The sequence below is a fragment of the Arachis hypogaea genome, chromosome 12 (assembly GCF_003086295.3).
Source record: "Arachis hypogaea cultivar Tifrunner chromosome 12, arahy.Tifrunner.gnm2.J5K5, whole genome shotgun sequence".
Taxonomy (NCBI): Eukaryota; Viridiplantae; Streptophyta; class Magnoliopsida; order Fabales; family Fabaceae; genus Arachis; species Arachis hypogaea.
In genome coordinates, this window is record NC_092047.1 from 29,702,660 (window position 1) to 29,724,550 (window position 21,891).

A 21,891-nucleotide genomic window follows, 5' to 3' on the forward strand; every position below is an offset into this window, starting at 1 on the left:
TGCTCGCATACGCCAGCAACCAGCTCGCATACGCGAGATGCCCAACCCGAAAGGGTTGGTCGTGTCGCGTGCAGTGGTCGCGTACGCAAGACCTGCAGATTAGCAAAAATCCTGAATGCTGCAGAATTTCAGCCTTGCCCTCCGAACTTTCGACGCATATAACTTTTTCGTTTTAAAACAATTTTCATCCGTTCTTCGAACGGTGTAAACTTCATGAACCCAATTTTCATTTGAAATAATTTGAGAGTCCGGAATCCAAGTTATGGATCACCGAAGTTCGGCTAAAATGTAGTTTTTCACAAAACCTCTATTTTCACAAAACACAACTCATTGTTCACATGAATACAACTAAACCATGCATCAACAACATACCAAGCACAGCCACCACAACCCTCATTCTACCACAACCAACCTCATCTCAATGCAAATTACTTATTTTCAATTATACCAATGCAATTACCAATCATTCAACACTCATATATATATATATATATATATATCCACAATCATGAATCATTAATCCCTTCAAACATCATCAAATATCCACTTAATGTCCACTAAAATCACCATACATGTTCCAAAGTCATGATTCAACTTATCCTAGGCTATCTAGCTTAAGTTTTCACAAAACATTATTTATTAAATACGAGAAACCAAAACCATACATTGGCCGATTTTTTGATAACCTGGAACACCTCAAGCATTCCCTAACCACAAGCTCCACAACTCCAGCCCCCTCACCAACGATACCCAGCCTCCAAAGCTAATCCTCTAGCTTCTAATTTCTCAAATTAACTATAACCGATAACCAATTTCAATCTAACATCACGATTATCACTATAATCAATATAGTGTTCACTAAATCAACATCTCACAAAGATTTGGAGGGTTCTTACCTGATCCACAGCTCAAACAAGCTAAACCTGACAATACCCGCAGGTAAATTTAAACCTAAATACCGAAATTACACCAAAAGTTCAACATAATACCTATTGGATTTTGAAGTTAGGGGAGAAAAAATTGTAAATTAGAAAATGAATTTCTTAGAAAATTAGTTATTAGATTTTGTAGAGAATTCCGAGATGAACGTGTGTCTGATGACGGCTCGTCAATCGGAGCTCCGGATCAAAAGTTACGTTGGATTGAAATTCAAGAGCAAGGGTTTGTTCCTCCCCCTTTGCTCTCCATCGTTCTGCACTCTCTCTCTCTCCCTTATCTATCCTTAATGAGCTGAAAGCTCATGGAGGATGCTTAAATAGGTTGGGCCTTCGCCCATTTTGGGTCTGGTGCAATCGGTTCAGCCTATTTGGTCCAATCTTGGGCCAAATTCTTTAAAATTAATGTCAAAATTCTCGTTTTAATTTTCTCTATCACATTAAATTATCAAATCCCCTTTTCTGATCACTTGATTAATAATTAATTTATTGGTTAATTATTTACTAATTACTCGGGGTTTACATACTATCCCCCTAATAAAAATTTTCGTCCCCGAAAATTCGCTCTCAAATATGCATATATACTCTCTCAAATTCAACCGACCTCTTACCATTCCTTTTTATCATTCTCCGACGTCAATGTAATATCCTATTCCCAACTCAAGCCTAACCTAAACCCATTTGTCTCACTCTCCATTTCTCGATCCTATATTAATCCACTTCCTTTCATCATTACAACTCTCGAGTCGCCAAAATCACTGTGCTTCCGCAGCGTCACTCTGATTATAAGCCACTAAGATTCTTAATCATTTACTTACTCTGCCCGAACACTCCTTGAATCTCTCCATCTTTCCAACTAAACGTTATCGACCTTCACCCCAGTTGCACGAGTCCTAATCTATGGTCGTCTCTACCACCTAATCGATTATCGCCTCCATCACAATTCCTAGGTTATCCGCTCCATTCCTTCAATAGTAGCTCACATATCAGCAGCAAGAGAATCAACCGTATTACCTCACTCGCATCCACAAGACGCCATTTGGGTCTTGTCCACACCGAACGATTGATATTAAGGTGATCAGTCTTAATATATAAATCTAGTGCTTCAAAACTCCAAAAGCATGCTCATGAACATTTATGCTATATATGTTAAGCAGACATCCTAAATAGCATGTATACCCAGTCAGAGTATGCTCAGAAGCATAGTCAGTCCATTCTCCAAGCTCTATGAGAACGAACTACTCTAATACTATAATGTAACACCCTACCACACAGGGTCTTATGCTTAAGTTATAAAACTGAGATGGTGAGGTATAAAAATAAAAATATACATATGATATAGTTGAAAAAGTTTTATGTCTACGAGCCTTTGAAGGAAAATTTAAAACAAAAGTCGTAACACTCATGATGACAAGTCATCATATGCTAATTTTGCAAGCATTTTCACTTGTTTCATTAGTTTTTATGCACTTTCTTGCATTGTAAGTTAGTAATTTGGAGTGGAATTGCATGATTTCTTTGAATCAATCAACCACCCTTTAATTGACACAAAATCATGAAGTTTAAGCTAAAATTAATTGGTTTTAAATGAATTTTAAGCTTTGTGAATTTTGTGATACTTTGATTGGTTGTTTTGATTACTTGTAGGTGAAGAAAAGAAAAAAATAAGGAAAGCGTAGCCTAAGGAGCATGATCTAAGGAAATAAAGAAAGCATGCACAAGGAAGAGAAGCGTGGCCCAAGGAAAGAAAAAGCATGGTTCACACAAAGAGTGAGAGCACAAAGCTCTTGCCAAGAGCTTAGAGCTCTTGTGGAGAGCTTTACTTCAAAAATCAAAGGCCAAGCAAGGAGCAAGAGCACAAAGCTCTTGCCAAGAGCTTAACCAAACGCTACAAGGAATAAGGAAGCAAGGCAAACTCAAAGCTCAGCTCTTGCCAAGAGCTTTTTCGGGCTTGCTTTGAAGAAAATCAAGGAAGAAAAGCTCACCAATGCACTCACCAAGGTTTGAACTCAAGACCAAAGGGGGAGAGTGTAGCGCTACCTTACAAGGAAAACAAGCAAAAATTGGCTTGTTTTCACTCCAGGAGATTCGAACCCAAGGCATGAGGGAAGGGGGCACCTGAAGGATAACAAGAAGGCGTTGCTCCAAGGGGGCAAGGGCGCTCAATTGCTCTACTTAACTGAGCGCTACTTTATATTGCTAGGCATAAAGAAAATTGGCTCCACAAAATGCATTCATTGGGAATCGAAGTGGGAGCCTCACTCAAACAACAAGGAGCGCTGCACTCTTCATGAACTTGCAACCAATTTTGCTTCACCCAAGGCTTGAACCAGGGACCTCAAGGACAAGCAAAGCTCTTGCTAAGAGCTCAAAACTCTTGCAAAGAGCTTTATTCTCTTGTCATAAGGAAGGAACGTGCGCACACTTTGGCAAGGAAGGGAACCAAAGCTCTTGGCCAAAGCTCTTGCCAAGAGCCGAGCTTTCCCCTGGGAGGTGCACCATGGGCCAAAATTCATCAAAAATATAAATTAATTCATTTCTTCACCAAATTTTAGAGCCCACCCAAATTCTTAGATCCAAATTAAAAAGTGTATAAATAGGTGTTAGTTTGATTTAGAAAAGACCTTTTTTCTCCTTCTAGAATTTTCACTTGTAATTTTGAGAGTTTTTCTTTGACTTTGGATCTCTGAGTTCTATTTTGGGGAATTGGGAAGGAGAATTGATCTCTCTTCTTTCTTGTTCTTGCTTCTACACTTTTTACTCTTTGTTTTGGATCTTGGGTGGAGAATTGAAGAAATTCTGTTTCAATCTCACCTTGGGATCTCTCTCTGTTTGTTTGTCTGCATAATTCAAGGAATTGTGATTTTGGATTTGAATTATCTTTACTGCTTTATTCTCTACTTCTCCTGCAATTTACTTTTCTACTTCTCTGGCAATTGTTCTTGGTTAGATCAAGGAAGGATTGAGATCTAGACTTGTTCTCTAGTCTCTTCTAACCCTGAGATCTTTAACTTCTCTTGGACCATTGCAATTGAGTTACATTTTGCTTTCTGTTTGGATTTTCAAGCAATTGTTCTCTTCTGTTTAGATCTGTTGCAATTTTATTTTATATCCCATTTATTTGTTTAATGTCATTTTGATTTCTCTTGTTTAATTTCTGCAATCCCAACTCCCAAATCCTTTTATAATTCAAGCAATTTACATTTCTTGCATTTTAAGTTTCAGTTATTTACATTTTTTGCACTCTAAGTTTCTGTAGTTTATATTACTTGCACTTTAAGATTCAGCTTCTTTACTTCCTTTGCTCTTTAATTTACTGCAATTCTTCCATCTCCCTTTACAATTCATGCAATTTAGCTTCTGTCAGTTACAAACCACTCAAATCAACTCTTGTTCGCTTGACTAAATCAACCACTAAACTAAAATTGCTCAATCCTTCAATCCCTGTGGGATCGACCTCACTCACGTGAGTTATTATTACTTGATACGACCCGATACACTTGCCGGTGAGTTTTGTGTTGGATCGTTTTCCACACATGAACTCACGTAAACGGAAACTTGCATACGAAGAAGTGTAAGATATATATGTATGAATAATAAAAAGGGAGTGTCAAATATATAATTAACAAAGCTTCCGATTAATGCATAAGCAATCAAAGCACACAAATGCATATGATGCATGCCTGTCCTATGGCTGACGATATCATCTATCAGTTATATAGCCAACCCGACACGTCCTGATAGCTAACCATGGACAGAAACACCCATGTAGAGCAAGTGAGTTTGAGCTACAACCCTCTTGCTACTATCCACTTAACCCAGAGTCAGTGGAATAACCACTACTGCAGCTACTACCCAGGTGGGTGTTTAAAAGCTCAACCTGGAGCAAGCGGAATAATCCACTACTGCTGCTACTACCCAGGCGTCACAATCACTAACCTGGAGCAAGCGAGATAAACCACCATCCTTGCTACTGCCCAGGATCTCAAACATACAGTCATTCAGTTTAAATCAATCATCATAGTTATCAAATCTTAAACATCAACCTGGAACAAGCGGGACGAGCTACCATCCTTGCTACTACCCAGGGTCTCACAAACATTCATTCATTTATTACTCCATAATTAAATTCATTTCTTCATACTCTTCTTTCCAAGTTCATACTCGGAGCACGTGGTCATTGCCACTGCCTACTACCTGGGGCCACAATTACATTTACACACTTCTCATTCGTAATTCACCACCCTCGAACTTTCTTCTTCTCCAAATTACTATTTTTTCCTACCTTCTACTCACAATCTAACATACAACTGAGGTTTAGAGACTAAAAGAGTGAAAATAGAGGTTTAAAGGTTCAAAATTACATTTTAAAACACAAAACTCACTTTGCTGAATTTAGCGGTCACGCGTACGCGTGGGCCACGCGTATGCGTGAGCGTTTTTTTCTTGCTCGCGTACGCGAGATGCCCAACCCGAAAGGGTTGGTCGTGTCGCGTGTAGTGGTCGCGTACGCAAGACCTGCAGATTAGCAAAAATGCTAAATGCTGCAGAATTTCAGCCTTACCCTCCGAACTTCCGATGCACATAACTTTTTCGTTTTAAAACATTTTTCATCCGTTCTTCGAACGGCGTAAACTTCATGAAATCAATTTTCATTTAAAATAATTTGAGAGCCCGGAATCCAAGTTATGCCTCATCAAAGTTTGGCCAAAAACTAATTTTTCACAAAATCTTCCAAACCTCTATTTTCACAAAACACAACTCATTGTTTACATGAATACAACTAAACCCTGCATCAACAACATACCAAGCACAGCCACCACAATCCTCATTCTACCACAACCAACCTCATCTGAATGCAAATTACTTATTTTCAATTATACCAATGCAATTACCAATCATTCAACGCTCATATATATAATTACCGTTTATCATTAACAAAACCCATATCCACAATCATGAATCATTAATCCCTTCAAACATCATCAAATATCCACTTAATGTCCACTAAAATCACTAGACATGTTCCAAAGTCATGATTCAACTTATCATAGGTCATCTACCTTAAGTTTTCACAAAACATTATATATTAAATACGAGAAACCAAAACCATACCTTAGCCGATTTTTCGATAACCCGGAACATCTCAAGCATTCCCGAACCACAAGCTCCACAACTCCAGCCCCCCTCACCAACGTACCCAGCCTCCAAAGCTAATCCTCTAGCTTCCAATTTCTCAAATTAAGTCCAACCGATAACCAATTTCAATCTAACAACATGATTATCACTATAATCAATATAGAGTTCACTAAATCAACATCTTACAAAGGGTTGGAGGGTTCTTACCTGACCCACAGCTCAAACAAGCTAAACCCGACAATACTCGCAGGTTAATTTGAACCTAAACACCGAAATTATACCAATTGTTCAACATAACACCTATTGGATTTCGAAATTAGGGGAGAAGAAATTGAAATTGGAAAGTGAATCCCTTACCAAATTAGTTACTGGGTTTTGTAGAGAATTTCAAGACGAACGCGTGGCTGTTGACGGCTCGTCAATCGTAGCTCCGGATCAAAAGTTACGTTGGATTGAAATTCAAGAGCAAGGGTTTGTTCCTCTCCCTTTGCTCTCCACCGTTCTGCACTCTCTATCTCTCCCTTATCTATCCTTGAACCTTAATGAGCTGAAAGCTCATGGAGGATGCTTAAATAGGTTGGACTTTGGGCTCGGTGTGACTAGTTCGACCCGTTCGACCCAATCTTGGGTCAAATTCTTTAGAATTGTGTCAAAATTCTTGTTTTAATTTTTTCTATCACATTAAATTATCAAATCCCCTTTTCTAATCACTTGATTAATAATTATTTATTGGTTAGTTATTTACTAATTACTCGAAATTTACATAAAACATTATTTCAAAAAATAACTATAGTAATGTACATAGTTGACAGAAGGTGACTTATTTGAGAAGAAAGAATTAAACACCAAATTCTAATATCTTTTTTACATATTGTTATTTTTTAATAAAAAATATATTATTATCATTTTGTCCATTAAATTTTGTTTATGAAATGAATTATTTGAGGATAAATAGTGTCTAAACATATTGGATACTAAATTTTAATATTAACTTTAAAATATAAAACGTTATTATTTCAGACTATTAATGGCATTCTTTTAATTAAAAAAAAAGAAAAAAAAAATAGTATTACCATTTTTCTCCATTAAATTTAGTTTATGAAATGAATTATTCAAGGATAAATAGTATCTAACAAAAGTTGGAGACTAAATTTTAGTATTTTCTTTAAAATAAAACATTATTTTAGAGAAAAACGATACATAATTTACAAGTAATTTTAAGTTATAGTGGTAAGGATAAAATAAGAAAAAAGAATTAGACACCAAATTCTCATTTCTCCTCTATATATTGTTATAGATGTTATAGATATACACTCCAATATTACTAATTTAAAGAATTATATAAGTCTATCTCTTTTGTTGAGATACTTAAAAGTTTAAATTATAGATATTATAGATATACACTAATGTTACTAATTTAAATTAATTATAATACGACTACATTTATTTTTATCAAATTAAATTATTAATTTAAGTTATATTTATTTAAATTTTAAATTAAAAAATAAAAACATACTAATATAATCCAAATTATACGAAAATAAAAGCAAATTCGCTGCACCAATGGATAAACTTGTTAGTTTCGTTTCAGTGGGCAAACTTCAATAAAAGATACTTCAATAAAATTTACAAGTTCGTCGATGCATCTTGTTCCAATTTCCAAAAAAAAAATACTAATTTTAGAAAATAAAGATGACAAATATTTTGAAAAATAATTTTTTAATTTATTTAAAAAAAAACTTCTAAAAATATTAACAAAAAAATAAATTTTGATGATCTTCTAACTTTTTTTTTTTTTTGAAATCTATGTGCATAAGTATCACTAATAGAAAAGTAATAGATCAAAATTATACAAGAAATTAATGTTTTTTCCTAGGAAATTAGGCCAATACCAGGGGCGATTTATTAGAAAATAACATGAAATAACCTAAACAATTACTAAAATTATAAATAGATGAGAAATAGATCAGTTCAGCAAATAGAAATACCTCAGTCTCCAAATGAAAAATTTTAGGTAACCAATACTTTTTTTTTATATATATTTTACCTAGTATTTGAGTCAACTCTCATTATTTTATCTTTTTTTACTAAAATTTTAAGATTTAATTACTCTGTTGGTTTTTATAGTTTTGCGAAATTTTTAATTAGGTCCTTATACTTTTTTTTTCTTTTAATTGGGTCCTTACACCAAATTTTTTTTTCAATTAGGTCCCTCTTGACAATAATTGACTTAATTTTATAGGGACCAACTAAAAAAAATTAGTACAAAGACCCAAATGAAAGGAAAAAAAAGTGTAAAGACCCAATTAAAAAAAAAATTTGGTGCAAGGACTCAATCAAAAGGAAAAAAAGTACAAGACCTAATTAAAAATTTCGCAAAACTATAGAGACTAACAGAGTAATTAAACCAAATTTTAAAATTGTTCGCCTAGCCTTCCTCAATATTAGTAATGAGAATAACAAAAACTAACTAATGCCATTAAAATCTTCAGAAAGAGTTTGCAGTTATGTTGGTGCAAATCAACCATGGCTTGGCTTCTTAATTAATTATCTTCCTTTGGCCTAAATTCAATTCCTTCAATGATGAGACCACTCTTTAGGACACCAGCCTCAGTTTCCACCACACTCATTTGAACTTGTTCATCTTCTGTGCTCGAAACGAAAAACACCCCAAACTCAATCTCCAACCAGGGATTACCTCTTAGATTTGGAAGCTGCCGTACCCCGTCTGATTCTGGATCAAGAATCACATTCTTGGTGCTAGCCTCACCACCTAGCATGCCTATTGATAACTCCACAGGACAGTGTTGAAATCCAATTCTGTCTTCCTCCATGCTAAACACAAGATAAGCTGCATAGTGAGTATTTGGGGTTAGGACAAGGGTACTCAACACCCCGCGAATCTCAAGCCACCACACATGTTCCAGTCGAGCAACTTCTGAGAACCTGTGTATATATTGAAGTTGCAAAAAATGGTAGATTTCCAAACAAAGCAGAGTAATTATGTTTCATGGTAAAGTAGTATGATTTGACAAATGAGAAAGTGACATGTTAGTTAACATTAAATGAGTTTGATCAATTAAAAAATAGTACTCTACTTTTCTTTTTAAATGGTTTATGGTCATATTTCATCATGAAATATAAAAATACTAAGACTGTATTTGGTTATTGTCTCAAATTATGAAGACATAGACACAAATACACAAGAGTACATAAACACAAAAATTCAGCCTAACAAACACTAATCTCCATCAATCCAAACAAAGAATGAGCTATCACCCCATCCAAGAAAAAGAACACCACAAATAAACTTAAATTCCAAATTCAATATTTATAAATAATTTTTTAATATCATCCCAATTGAATAATACAAACATATTCAAAATTTCTATTAAAAAAAATTCAAACAAATACAAATTAAATCTGAGATAGAACAAGGCACAGAGTAGAAGAAAGAAAAGAAAGAGGTAAAGAAGGATGAAAAGAAGATGAAGATGAGGAGAGGTGGAAGAAGGGCAGGAGCGACGAGAAAAGACCAGACCTATAGTGAGATCTGTGGTTGCTTCCGCTGTAGATATGTAGTTGCTGCCGCTACTAGAGAGAGGAAGAACGAAATGAGAGAAGGGGGGAGGGGAGGACGCGACGAAGGAGGAGAGCGTCTCCATCATTACGGTAGTCGCCGCTACCGCTGTTGATGCTGACCGAAGGGTGAGGCAAAGGGACCTTCTCCTTAACTGTGATGCCGCCAAGGAGAAGACGAACAGCGCCGCCAGAGAGAGGATGGAGGTCAATGCTGTCGAAGCCCAAAGTCGGGAAACAATAGTGTACAGAGTATGGAGGCTAGAAAGAGAGAGGAAATGAAGAAATGATGAAGAATGGGGAATTAAGTTAAAGATGCTACGGAATTACAAAAATATTGAAGGGATAAAATTGTAAAAATTTCAGTGTCTTAAACTAAAAATTAATGTCTCAACTAGTTGGAGAGACACAGAATATGTTTTTTGTGGATATCTCTATGTAAGCGTGTCTCTTGTTTCTGTGTCTCACAGTCCAAACAAAGAACGCAATCTATCATGTCTCTGTTTTTGGCATGCACAGACATCAACCAACCAGTGCCTAAATGACCATAGAAAGCACAGCAAAGTATGTATGGTTTCATTTGTTTACAGGCACGGGACACTGAGACAGAGATACAGAGATATAAAATTATGTTTGACAAATGAAACATGTATAAAGACATTGTGTCTAGAGACATTAAATTAGTGTATTTTGTATCCATCTTAACAGGAAGGAAACATAGACAGTAACAAGAGACACAACTTATTTTTTATTTTTTCTTTCATTATTCTTATTAATTTTTCATAATTATATTTTTTATTATTATATTTTTCTTCTCAAATTTTTTAAATGAAAAAAAAACTTTCATAATTTATTCTAGTTTATTACCAAACAAAATACAAGCACACTAACTTTTGTATATCTATTCTTTATGTCTTATTCTTCGTGTCTTGTCTTATTTTGAACAACTAAGAATTATATTGAGATGCGTCTTTAAAACAGGTATGATAAATTGAGAATTAAAGAATTATAGAGAATTTGAAGGACAATTTTACACAGGAAAAAGATATAAGAGAAGAATTCTAATTCAACATCACATAGATTGTGTAAATACATCCCCTCTTCCCTCTATCTCGATTACTTTTAAAGACAGAAATACAAAGAAATTATGTCCGAAGACATCATCTTGTTCTTCTCTCAAAACACATTTTTATGTCTCTAGGTCATTAGAAGATAATACAATTATTAATTGACCCTTCATACTAATTCCCAGTTGTTTTTTTCAGGGATCAGCTTCTAATTTTTTAAACACCAAATTGATGCATGTGATTGATTTTAAGAGACCATTTTGACCATTAATCCAATTTTTTCCCCTCTACTTGCAATGGGATTAAGTTAGGGTCTTTAGGTCCATTCATGTTACATTATTCAAAAATAAAAGAAAAAAATAAAATCAAATAAAATAAGGAAAACAATTTCAAGGGATGACCTGGACTCTTCCAAGGGTATCCATTCCCAGTATCGAGGAGTGTCACCCCAAACAATGGTCAGAGCTCTAGCAGCTAGCATGTAGCACTTTTTCCCACTCTTTTTGTCCAATTGAAAGCTCTGCAGTCAAAATATTGTGCATATTTGGATAAGTAAAGCTTTTATTATAATTAAAAACGCTTTATCCCCGTATTTTTGCTAAACATATAGGGGGATTTCTTTACAAGCAAGAAGCAGTCACATATAAAACTGCAACACTCTTTTTAGGTCCAAATAATATCAAAATTAAGGGTTTGATTGTGACAAGTGAAAAGCAAATAGATCTGATAGAAAAGGAAAGCCTTAAAAGCTGAAAAGGACACGAGTTAAAAAGAGTGCACCTGTACGGCAACCAGCTTCGTTAAAAACAAGCAAAGGATTCTTGCGATATTTGAACGTAAAATTAAACACTGATATGATGAATTGATGGTAACTTAATGGAATTGCATATTAGAATTAAAGGGGGAAAATGATTAGGAGTTCCCTGGCTCTATTGAACAGCATAGCGAAGATGACAAAAGGAAGACGAAATTACCATTTTGCCCTTGTCGATGACGGTTGGGCGATCGGAGAGGGCGAGATAGAGGGATTTATTGGAAGTAGAGAGTGAGATCAAGGAAGAGTGAGAATGAGAGTGGGAAACGAGGGAAACGACATCGGAAGGGAGGAAACGACCCCAGACATAGTCAGAATCAGCGGCGGATTTGAAGAGCTTGGAAACGGCGCAGAGCCTGCATGCGTCTTTGGGCGTGGTGCGAGCAATAATGTTCGCGATGCATCCCTCCGGTAACTCCATTTTTTTTTTTGTCAAGTCGATTAGTTAGTTGCCATAGATAGATATTGGTAGTAGTACTCTAAATTTATATGAAATAAGTTTCTCTATTATTTTTTCATTTTTTAATACCAATAAATACTTTTCATAAATTATTGAAAATTTTCATTTTGGATTACAAGTAATTAATTATTAACTAATCTAATATAAAATATTTCCTATAAATAAAATTTATATGTATATTAAATAATGGTACTCCATTCATTTCAGATTAAACGTGTCTTATTAGTTGTGTACAAATATTAAGACAATCATTTAATTTTATTGAAAATAGAAATAATAAAAAAAAAAAGAAAAATCAAAATATGTTTAATATTATGTTTTCAACTAAATAACTGTTTTGTCCCTAAAATTTATTTTGGTATTCGAAATTTAAAGTTATCTATAATGATCTTTTAGATTTAGGTCTGGACACTAATTTGGTCTCTTGACCCTTTCTAACAACGACTTAGCAAATGGAATATTGAAGTAATATTTTCTTTGCCACACTGGACACTACAACAGCTAATTGACGCGGCAAAATTCGTATTCATACCCAATGTGGTCCTTTAAACCCTAATTTCTTCCATTATTTATCTTGAGTTCGATTCTTCTCCAACCTCCTTCCTCTTGTTTTTGTATTCGTCTTTATCTTCTTGTTATTGTTGTTTTTTTCCTTGTTGAAGCTTTATTATTCGTCGCTATTAGTTGAGGCACCAAGATGAGTGGTAGAAGTAATGCAGCAGGAAGCTTTATTTGCTCTCCTTCAAGCGGTAACTGGACCAGGTCGCAAAGTCAAAGCAGAAGTGCGAGGGTGTCGAAATGGTGTGGGTATGACTGTCGTCCAGTTCTACGATGGTCTGGAACAGAATCAAATCCAAACAAGTTATTATTTGGATGTCCCAATTATAATGTAAGTTAAACATATGATTATTTTGTGAGTTCTTGTCTGCTTTGTTCATTTCATGTTTGGCTGGTTTATTTCAGATAAGAAGAAAGACTTGGTGTGGTATATTTGTTTAGGTTGATATTGGACAAGATGAAGGTGTTGGGATAGCAGATTCTGATAGAGCCAATGATAAAATGAATATGAACCTAGCATAAAGGGTTGGGAGGTTGGAAAGCGATGTAAGGAGTAAAAATTCATGACCTATTTGTTATTGCTAGTTGTGTCTATGATGGTGGTGTTTTTGTTAGTCATATATTATAGAATTTGAAGAAAAAGTTATGAGCAAAAATTCATGTGTGTTGTAATATAATGTAATGGAAGGTTTATTATGTAATAAATATTTCAATGAAATGAATAGTTTGATTTATGCAACTCCTGTGATTAACACATGATTCAACAGCATTGCAAAAAAGATAGATAAACTAACAAAGCTAATTATATTTAAGTAATTATCATAGTTCAACAAAAAAGATGTAGAAACAAGTATCATGAGTATTAGTTCCAAAAGATCCAGTGTAATATCAAAATAACCATATCTTAAGAGGGTTGGTCTAAGCAGTCATTGTCTAAATTTTAACAAAATATTAAAGACCTAGTGTCATAGCCTAATATTCATAACCTCTCTAAATACATTAAATTAATTTCTTCAAATCTTCTTCCTTGGTGCTTTAAAACCGAGAGTAGAGACGAACTTTGTAACGACTTAGCCCCAAAGAAATGTTGCTTTTTCGGGATCAAACGAAAATTTTATGGATTTTTTAGGAATTTCAGTGCATATAAGTACCTCTACTGCACAGGTGTTGTGCCATCAAACTGCTGAATCAGTAGCTTGACTGCATCAGGCACCTCTCTTGATCTAAACAGGCACGTCACAAAAAGTTACATTTTTGAGCCACTTCAGGTCCAAATTTCAAAATTCTGATTTCTGTGGTTAGTTTCTATGTGATGAGCCGATCTTGAATTTTGAGAGAAAAATTATATTAATATAATATTTATATATTATTATTTTATTCAGAATGTTATATTATTATTTTTTCTACTATAATTAATGTTGATCTATGTTTAGTAATACAATAACTGAGTTAGAAATCTACCGGTAATGGATAATACCTGCATTCTTAGATGAACTTAGCGATGCTAATGCTTTATCATATATCTTTTATTCTCATGATTATCTTGTTACTAGTATCATTTATATTAGTAAAGCTCATACTTATCCTTTAGTAGTATAATCTAACATATCTAGTTTTAGTAATTATCTTCAGAATGATCTTTTTTTATTAAATTTTGATGAGTCATCACCTTATAACATATGGCACTCTCAGAACCAGCCACCACATGCTTCATTTCTTATTCTCCAAGCAAAGGTTTCTTAAGGGAAAAATAAAAAACACTTGTGTTCTAATACATCTAACTTTAGTAATTATACTTTCATAAGATATTTTTATAAAAAAAATCTAGGATAAACTCTATCCTAACCCCACGGCTCCTAAGCTCATTATTACCATCATTCTTGCTTCCAAGACAAGTTAGAATTCATGAGAGAAAACGGAAGAACTTCCATGAAAGCTTCAAACTTCAACCTCCGTTCTTTCTCAAACTAAAATCCCTATCAAAAATCTAATCTGACCAAACTATTCACCTCTTCCTCTTCTTCATTTCTATGTCAATTTTCATGGAGTAAATCAAGGTATGATGGCTGCTCCTCCCTCCTCTAAGTTTTGGCTATGGTGAGAAGTCAAGATAACCATGTTTTTTTCATGTTTTCTCTTAGGATCTCTTGTTCACTCACCATAAGCTCTAAGAAAACGTGATTTCTAGCTGCCTTGAGGTAAAAAAATCTTTCTTTTCATCATCGTGAAGCTTCATTCTTCATGGTTTATATAGTTCTAAAGTTATTTTTTATGTTAAAATATGCGTAAAAGTGCTTTTTGAAGTTTGTTCTTGGTTCAACTTTTGACAGCTGCAAAAGAGATAAAGTTTGATAAATTAATCAATGATTGGTTGTATTCTTGAAGTGTAAAATCAGATTTTGTTCCTTTAGGCTTGATTTTGAGTGTTTATGTGATGTTTTGATCATGAGATCTTGTTGTTTTAATGCTTGAAAATCAAGTTATTGAAGGTTGTGAAGTTGTTGTTGTTGATGCTGAAAAACGTGGCATTACAGCCATGATTTTCAAGAGATTTGATGTGTGTTTGATGTGTATTTGATGGCTGAAACGTTGCTCTTTGGTTTGGTGAAAATCAAGTAAAAATCGGTTATCGAAAAGATTGAAAAACTAGCTGAAAATCAGATAAAAATATGATGAATTTTTGAAAAAAAAAAATGATTTTGGTTGTTGAAAGACAAGAAGAACATTTGGTTTTGTGGATTTTGGGGTCAAATCATAATTATTGAAAAGTTTGGGGTTTAAAGTTAATTAAAAAAAGTTGAGGGGCTAAGGTGCAAATATTAAAAGTTAAGGAAGTCAAAATACAATTTTCAAAAAGTTCAGGGGTCAAAATATAATTTTTGAAAGTTGAATAAAATATTATTATTTTAATAATAAAATATTATTATTTTAATAATAAAATATTGATAAAAGGTAGTTTTTTCTAAAAACCTCAGGAAGGCAATTTTGAGTCCAAAATTTCTTAATTCTCTTTATTAAACACCTAAGGAAAGGTATAAGAGAAGTTATTAAGGTATGTAAGGTAATGGAAAAGAATTTAGAAACTTAAAATTTGAAAATATATTAGGAAGAAAAGGAGTTAAAAGCTATATAGTAGTGTGCTTAACCTTACAGAGTAACCAGAGAATTATGAAATGAGATCACTGAGATGTTGTGATGCTTGATATATGATTGTGGAAAGATGATAAAGATGATTGCTAAGTGACGGAAAGTATGGTTATATGTGATTTATGAGCCTTCGGGCGATGCTTGAGAATATTGTGTGGAGACGCACCGTATTGTGCTGTTGCTTCCCAGACAGGCTGCGGTAAAGAGAGTACCAGCCCTGCAAGCTGAATGCTTGATAGAGGCCTGACTAGCATACCTACGGTATATTGAGATTTGAGCAAATACCAACCTTGCAAGTTGAGAGTACTTGGTAGAGAGTATGTGGTACTTAATCTGGGATTTAGTTCTGGGAAGGCCTTATCTGACCTAGAGGGTCGGATTGCGTCGGGTGCGGGTTAAAACCGACAAATGAGCTCATTACCTGCAGTAGGACCAGACATGCATCATACTTGTTGCACATAGCTGTGTGACTGCATATTGAGTGTGATTGTGCATATGTCTCTTGTTTCTTCTGCTATTTGTGTTTTGGCTATACTGTTGTTATGTATATATATTTTTGTCTGAACTTAATTATGGTTATGTGGTCACGGACGTTATAAATGAACTTAACTCTAAACCCCGACCTTACTAAGAACTCCCCAGTTCTTACCCCTTACACCTCTTCAGATGGACACGGGAGTCCTGCTCTACGAGATTAATCATCCGTATATCCACGACGACCTAGTGCGCGCCTGCGAGTATTACATCTATCGTACGGCACCTTGTGTATGAAATTATGTAGTACGTGGTAGACCTTTTCAGCATCTTATTAGTACACCTTTTTTTGAATCTCGATGTACCCTATAACTTTTCTCCTTCTTGGATGCAACCTGAGGAGGACCCCGAGATCGTAGATATCTCTTGTGGCAGTAATGAGCCAGATGAGTCACCAGCGAGTGAGAATCATCACCTGCCCAATGATTTTCTGTGAGGGGCTTTTGGATCAGAAACAGTACGTTAGAGTGTTTCCCTCACTTTTGCTAGTATGCTCAGAGAGAATAGGCATGTCGTAGAGTTAGGCTAGCTTGGGTGCCAGTTTAGGGGCTTTTTGGACGGGTCTGGCCCTGAGGCGTCTTATGTACATATATGTATATATTATATAAGTGACTAACTAAGGAATGCTATATCATAATTCTGTACTTGTATGATTGAACTACTTTTGTTTCATGATATATATTATATTGTGATGTTTTATATATTGCCTTCTATTAATCTATGATTGCGTATGCTTATATTTTCTTATATATTATATGTATGCGACCCTAAATTACTATTGTTTTAAAGAAAAAAATACTCGAAAACTCGCGAGGTGTTAACAATGAACAGACTTATATTTATTAAATATTACTTAAGTTGGGAAAAACGAGTTGGTAACGTTCAGCTTCTAGTATGATCATGACATGCTGGGAGTTGGGCCGTTACAAACTTCATGATTTTTGCCATTCTTAATGCTATTCCTGAGCTACCACCCTACAACGGATTGATTGTGGCAAAACTTGGCGATGGAGAACTTTTTCTTCTTATCAGTAACGTTGTAGGCCGTATGTTTTCAGCAGCCTATATGGTGTAAAACATTATGTTTCAAGGTCAGAATACTGTAATAGCTTATGACATAATAATATCATGTACATCTTTATCTTCTAAGAGTCGTCTAGTTCAGAGTAGGTAGGTTGAGACAACTCAATTTCGACCAGTTGGACATTGGTGGCTGTTGTAGTAACAGGTGATTCATCAATTGGTGATACATTTTCTCCTTCCACTTCTTTATTGGTTCCATCAGAGGTAGCAATACATGTTTAATTTGTTGGTTGTGCACTTTTTTCTTCACCCTCTTTCTTTTTTACAGCAACCTCAGCAATAGCAGCAGCATCAGCCAATCTCTTCTTTTTGCAACCCCTCTTAGTGTGACCCTTATTGTAAGATTTCGAATTTTCAAAAATTAAATAACGAGTTATTTGTAATTTATTATATTTATTCATAATTTTATTTTTAGAAAATTATTTTACAAAAAGTAATTAAATCAAAGTTATGAAGGTTGTCTTACATGATATATCATGGCTTGTGGCTGTCATTAGGGTTGCTGTTGCAATTTACACTTTTCTTGTTTGTAATGATGATATATAGGTAAGTGGCAATTTGAGTGTAAGATCTAGGCATAAATTGGGTGCAAATTGAGGCACTATATGCTAGTAAATAGGGGTGTTCGCGGTGCGGTTTGGTTCGGTTCGGTTATTTAGGAAAAAACCATTCGATCCGATCGTTTATTAAATTTGCGGTTCGGTTTGGTTCAGTTTTTTTGCTGAGACCATCCAAACCAATTAAAATCGATTTGGTTTGGTTCGGTTTATTCGGTTTTTTTAATTATTCAAAAAGATTTTAAATAAACAAAAAAATAAAAAAAAAACTACATTTAACAGAGACCAAACCCTAAATTCATTATAAGATACAAATGTCCCAATTTCACATACCCTAGCCTCAATTTCACAAACCCTAGAATCTAACTCGATCCAAATTTATCAATTACAGAATTCAAACCCTAAACCTAATCCTAATTTTACATTAACAGAATTCAACCCATAGCAATTTCATCAATCAAAAATCAAAACATGTATTAAAATCATTGACAACGGAGGAACAGAGGTAGACCAGAGGCAGAGGTGGTGGTGAAGCTGTGAGCACTGAGCAGGACGCAGTGAGCAACAAACTGCATAATTATGCAATTCACAAAATCACAAAAACAGAATTAAAGATCACCTGTAAAAACAAAATCATAGAAAAACAAAATGAGCAATCAAAATAAAATCATAGAAAAATAGATGCAGAAGCACAAAAAGCAAAATCACTAACAGAATCATAAAACAGAATTAAAAATAAAAAATATAAACACAGAATCATAGAAAAATAGAGGCAGAAGCACAACAAAATAAAATCACCAACAGAATAATAAAAACAAAAATTGAATACCTAACTTGGAGGCAATGTCATGGACGACGACGGCGCCTGCTTGTGCGTGGAGGAGACGGTGGCTCCAGTGCAAGGAGGCTAGAGAGACACGGCGTAGAGGAGACAGCGGCTGCAGTGCATTGAAGACGACGAACGAAGGGAGAAAAAGAGCCGCACCGAGGAAGGGAGGGACTGAGGGAGGACCGCGCTGAGAAGATGGAACCACGACGAGGAAGGGCCGCCGCGAAGGTGCTGTCCGCGATTCCAGGGGCTGAGAGGACGACGACTTTGTGAACGGTGGGAAGAGAGTGTGGAGAATGGGGAGTGGAGAGAGTTAGGGAATAGGGGCTTTATACGGTGAATGGCGGCTAGGTCATCTAAAGGGAAGGGGGTTTCACTTATTTATACTAGGGTTTTTAAATAAACCGATTCGGTTTGGTTTGGTTAGGGTTTTCACTAACAAAATCAAAAACCAAACCGAACTGCAAAAAAATAGCAAAAAATCATTTTTTTCGGTTTTTTTGATTTTCAGTTTATTCGGTTTTCGGTTTTTCGGCTCGGTTGATCGGTTTTGTTTGGTTTGGATCGATTTTGAACACCCTTACTAGTGAACATCGATGTCATGTTTGAATAGAATGAGTTGTTAGCATCTTATTTCATCTTTATTGAACTTGATTATGAGTAATTACTATATTTAGCTATCAAATAAAGCATCATAAAGTTCAGTAATTACTAATATAATTAGCATCAGGAGGTAATAATAGAATGCATAAGTCAACAATAAATGATGCATAATTATGAAGCTTGAGGGAGTCACAACATCACCACCTTCTTTACTTATAGTTGCCTCTTTTGAAACTTGATCATCCTCTTCAATAACTTTTGGGCTTTTGGCAAGCAGATTGGGTGTTCAATGTACACACAGACCCTACTTCCATTCCTCAATGCAACTTTATACAACTATATTATGTCCTTAGACCACCATCAACCTCCATTCCAGGTACTAATCAATAGCGTTCGCTGACCAAAGTGTATCCAATATATCTATGGAGATCAATAATAAAAAATTTATTCAAAGTGTCAACATTAATCCTTGGAATTTCAGATTTCTCACCACCTTCATACACGATTTTTACATCCTTTGTTCTCTCAAATTTTTCTCTATGATATATCTCTAAAGTAATATGCAATGTAGCTATCTCTGTAACACAATAAAAGGTCTAACATTAGTGGCCATCTCACAAACTATGAACTAGTGAAATTCTAACTCTGTAAATTCACCATGATTATGGTTTCAGACACAATAAACACAACAATATTCCAGCCACAAAATAATATTTAGCTTAAATAAAAGGATCAAATAGGATTCAGTTACTGAAAAACTAAACCCTACCAAAAATTCATTAACAATAATAATTCAATCTTTGATATGCGACAAAAAATTCTAACAAATTAGAGGTTACAAGGAATCAATAATTTTGGTTGTGAAAGGATTACCTCTTCAATGACTTTGACTGTGAGATCACTCTCGTACAGAGTCTCCTGAAGCAACTGCAACTAAAAACTACTCTGTTATGACATGGTTGAGTTTCGCGCTCAAGAGGTGATGCCTACTATTCTGTGCTTAACTGGAATTTGAAGGGGTTACTAATTTTTTATTATTTAAATAAATACAATATACATAAAAAAAATAATAAATGATCCACTTAAGAAAGCTCTCTTGCCATGTTAGGATGGAAATGAACACGTGAGACATGAGAGGGAAATAGATCCTCTCCATTTTTTTAATACTTGAGAAAATAAAGTGTGATCTCTCACCTTTTATTCTATAAGTGGGACCAAAATTAAATAGGAGAGAGAGAAAAAGCAATGAAGGGTGAAATCCTACACCGGACACCATCTAGTTTTTTTTTTTCACTGGAGAGGATCCACTCCCTATAAACAAAGCCTTCTAACGTTTTGGTCATATTTGACAAATGGAACTATATAACTATGGATATTTGGGTGTTGTTTTCTAAATTTATGGGTACTCTTATAAGCAAATACATCTTTTATGGGTACTTTTGGTAGTTTAATCTAAATTTTGATATCATAATTTAGAATAAATCTCAATTTTAAAATTTTTATTAAATTAGACAATTTTATAATTTTAATTATATTATAATTTTATTTTTGTGTATTTAATTTATGGATAAAATATATTTTTTGTTTTTAAAGTCTGTCAAAATTTTTAAAAATATTCCTAAATTTTATTTTGTTTCAATTTTGTCTTTGGAATTTTCGATTTGTATCAAATATATCCTTGACAGCTAAATTTTCAAAAAGTTTAGGACCAATACAGTAAAAATGTATGACAACTATGTTTGATTTGCATGTGTTGAAGGTTGTTATTGTAAAATTGTTGCTAAATTGATTCTAAATTTTTTGAAGAATTAACCACTATGGATATTGAGTTTGAAAAATAAATAACATATTGATGATGACAAACATGTTGATTTAGGTTAATAACCCAAGTGGATTTTTGATGATATAATTCAAAGTATGCACGCTCAAATTGTCTTTATTGCAGCCTAAACCAATGAAACCAAAAGCTTCTAAGGGTAAAGAATGAAATTGAATCAAACCAAGCCCAATGCTAATCAAGTCAAAGGGAAGCAACCCTAAGCTAAGGCGAAGTAAACACTAGAAGAGAGGGAGCTTCACTTTTGTATTCAAACACCAAAGAAGAAGAAAGGAAAAGCTAATCAAGAAAGCTAATGTCAAATCAAGTTAATCAAAAGCATGTTAAGCAAGTTCAGAGGTTAAAGGTAATTTATTTCCATTTGCATGCAAGTCAATTACTTCGCATTTTTTTCTTTTTTCTGCACCACCATTTTGGACAAGATGAAGAAAGTGGTGGCTGAATTTTCTCCGCTGTAAATCAATGGCTTACATCGTTTCTTGGAGTCAAAGCACAATTTTAAGGGTGTGAATTTGGGAACCTCACTGAACAAACAATTTGCTGCTGCAATCATCTCTTCGATTAAGCCCAAATCAGATTTCAAATTCCTAATTTTGTGGTCTGAATTAAGAAAAAGATAAAAGGGATTACAGTTAGTTCAAGGACTAAGAAGTTGACCTTTGTAAAAAAAAATCCTAGCCATAGCTCAAAGAAGATACAAAAAGAAAAAATATTTTCATTTTAAAGACAAGGATAGAGAACCCGAATTG

The 21,891-nt window shown here is 34.4% G+C and overlaps 1 protein-coding gene and 1 long non-coding RNA gene across 2 annotated transcripts; both read right to left on the bottom strand.

Annotated features, from left to right (window-relative positions):
• Nucleotides 1-8,069: 8,069 nt before the first annotated feature.
• On the bottom strand, nucleotides 8,070-12,040 carry LOC112727254 (putative F-box protein PP2-B12). The gene is made up of 3 exons (XM_025776929.2): nucleotides 11,695-12,040; nucleotides 11,122-11,240; nucleotides 8,070-9,020 (listed from the first exon to the last, which is right to left on the bottom strand). Exons 1-3 carry the CDS (start codon nucleotides 11,953-11,955, stop codon nucleotides 8,618-8,620), a joined length of 783 nt encoding a protein of 260 aa, XP_025632714.1. The 5' UTR covers nucleotides 11,956-12,040; the 3' UTR covers nucleotides 8,070-8,617.
• A 6,107-nt stretch (nucleotides 12,041-18,147) lies between these two features.
• On the bottom strand, nucleotides 18,148-19,042 carry LOC112727255 (uncharacterized). The gene is made up of 2 exons (XR_003165654.2): nucleotides 18,703-19,042; nucleotides 18,148-18,492 (listed from the first exon to the last, which is right to left on the bottom strand). It is a non-coding gene; the product is annotated as an uncharacterized lncRNA (long non-coding RNA).
• Nucleotides 19,043-21,891: the final 2,849 nt, after the last annotated feature.

Bases quoted from the DNA above. Each gene is read 5' to 3' on its own strand.
- LOC112727254 (XM_025776929.2), bottom strand. From the start codon at position 11,955: ATGGAGTTACCGGAGGGATGCATCGCGAACATTATTGCTCGCACCACG. The intron at 11,241-11,694 runs GTAATTTCGTCT...TTTTGACTGCAG, and splicing joins TCATCGACAAGGGCAAAATG to AGCTTTCAATTGGACAAAAA. The intron at 9,021-11,121 runs GTCATCCCTTGA...ATATATACACAG, and splicing joins ATACCCTTGGAAGAGTCCAG to GTTCTCAGAAGTTGCTCGAC.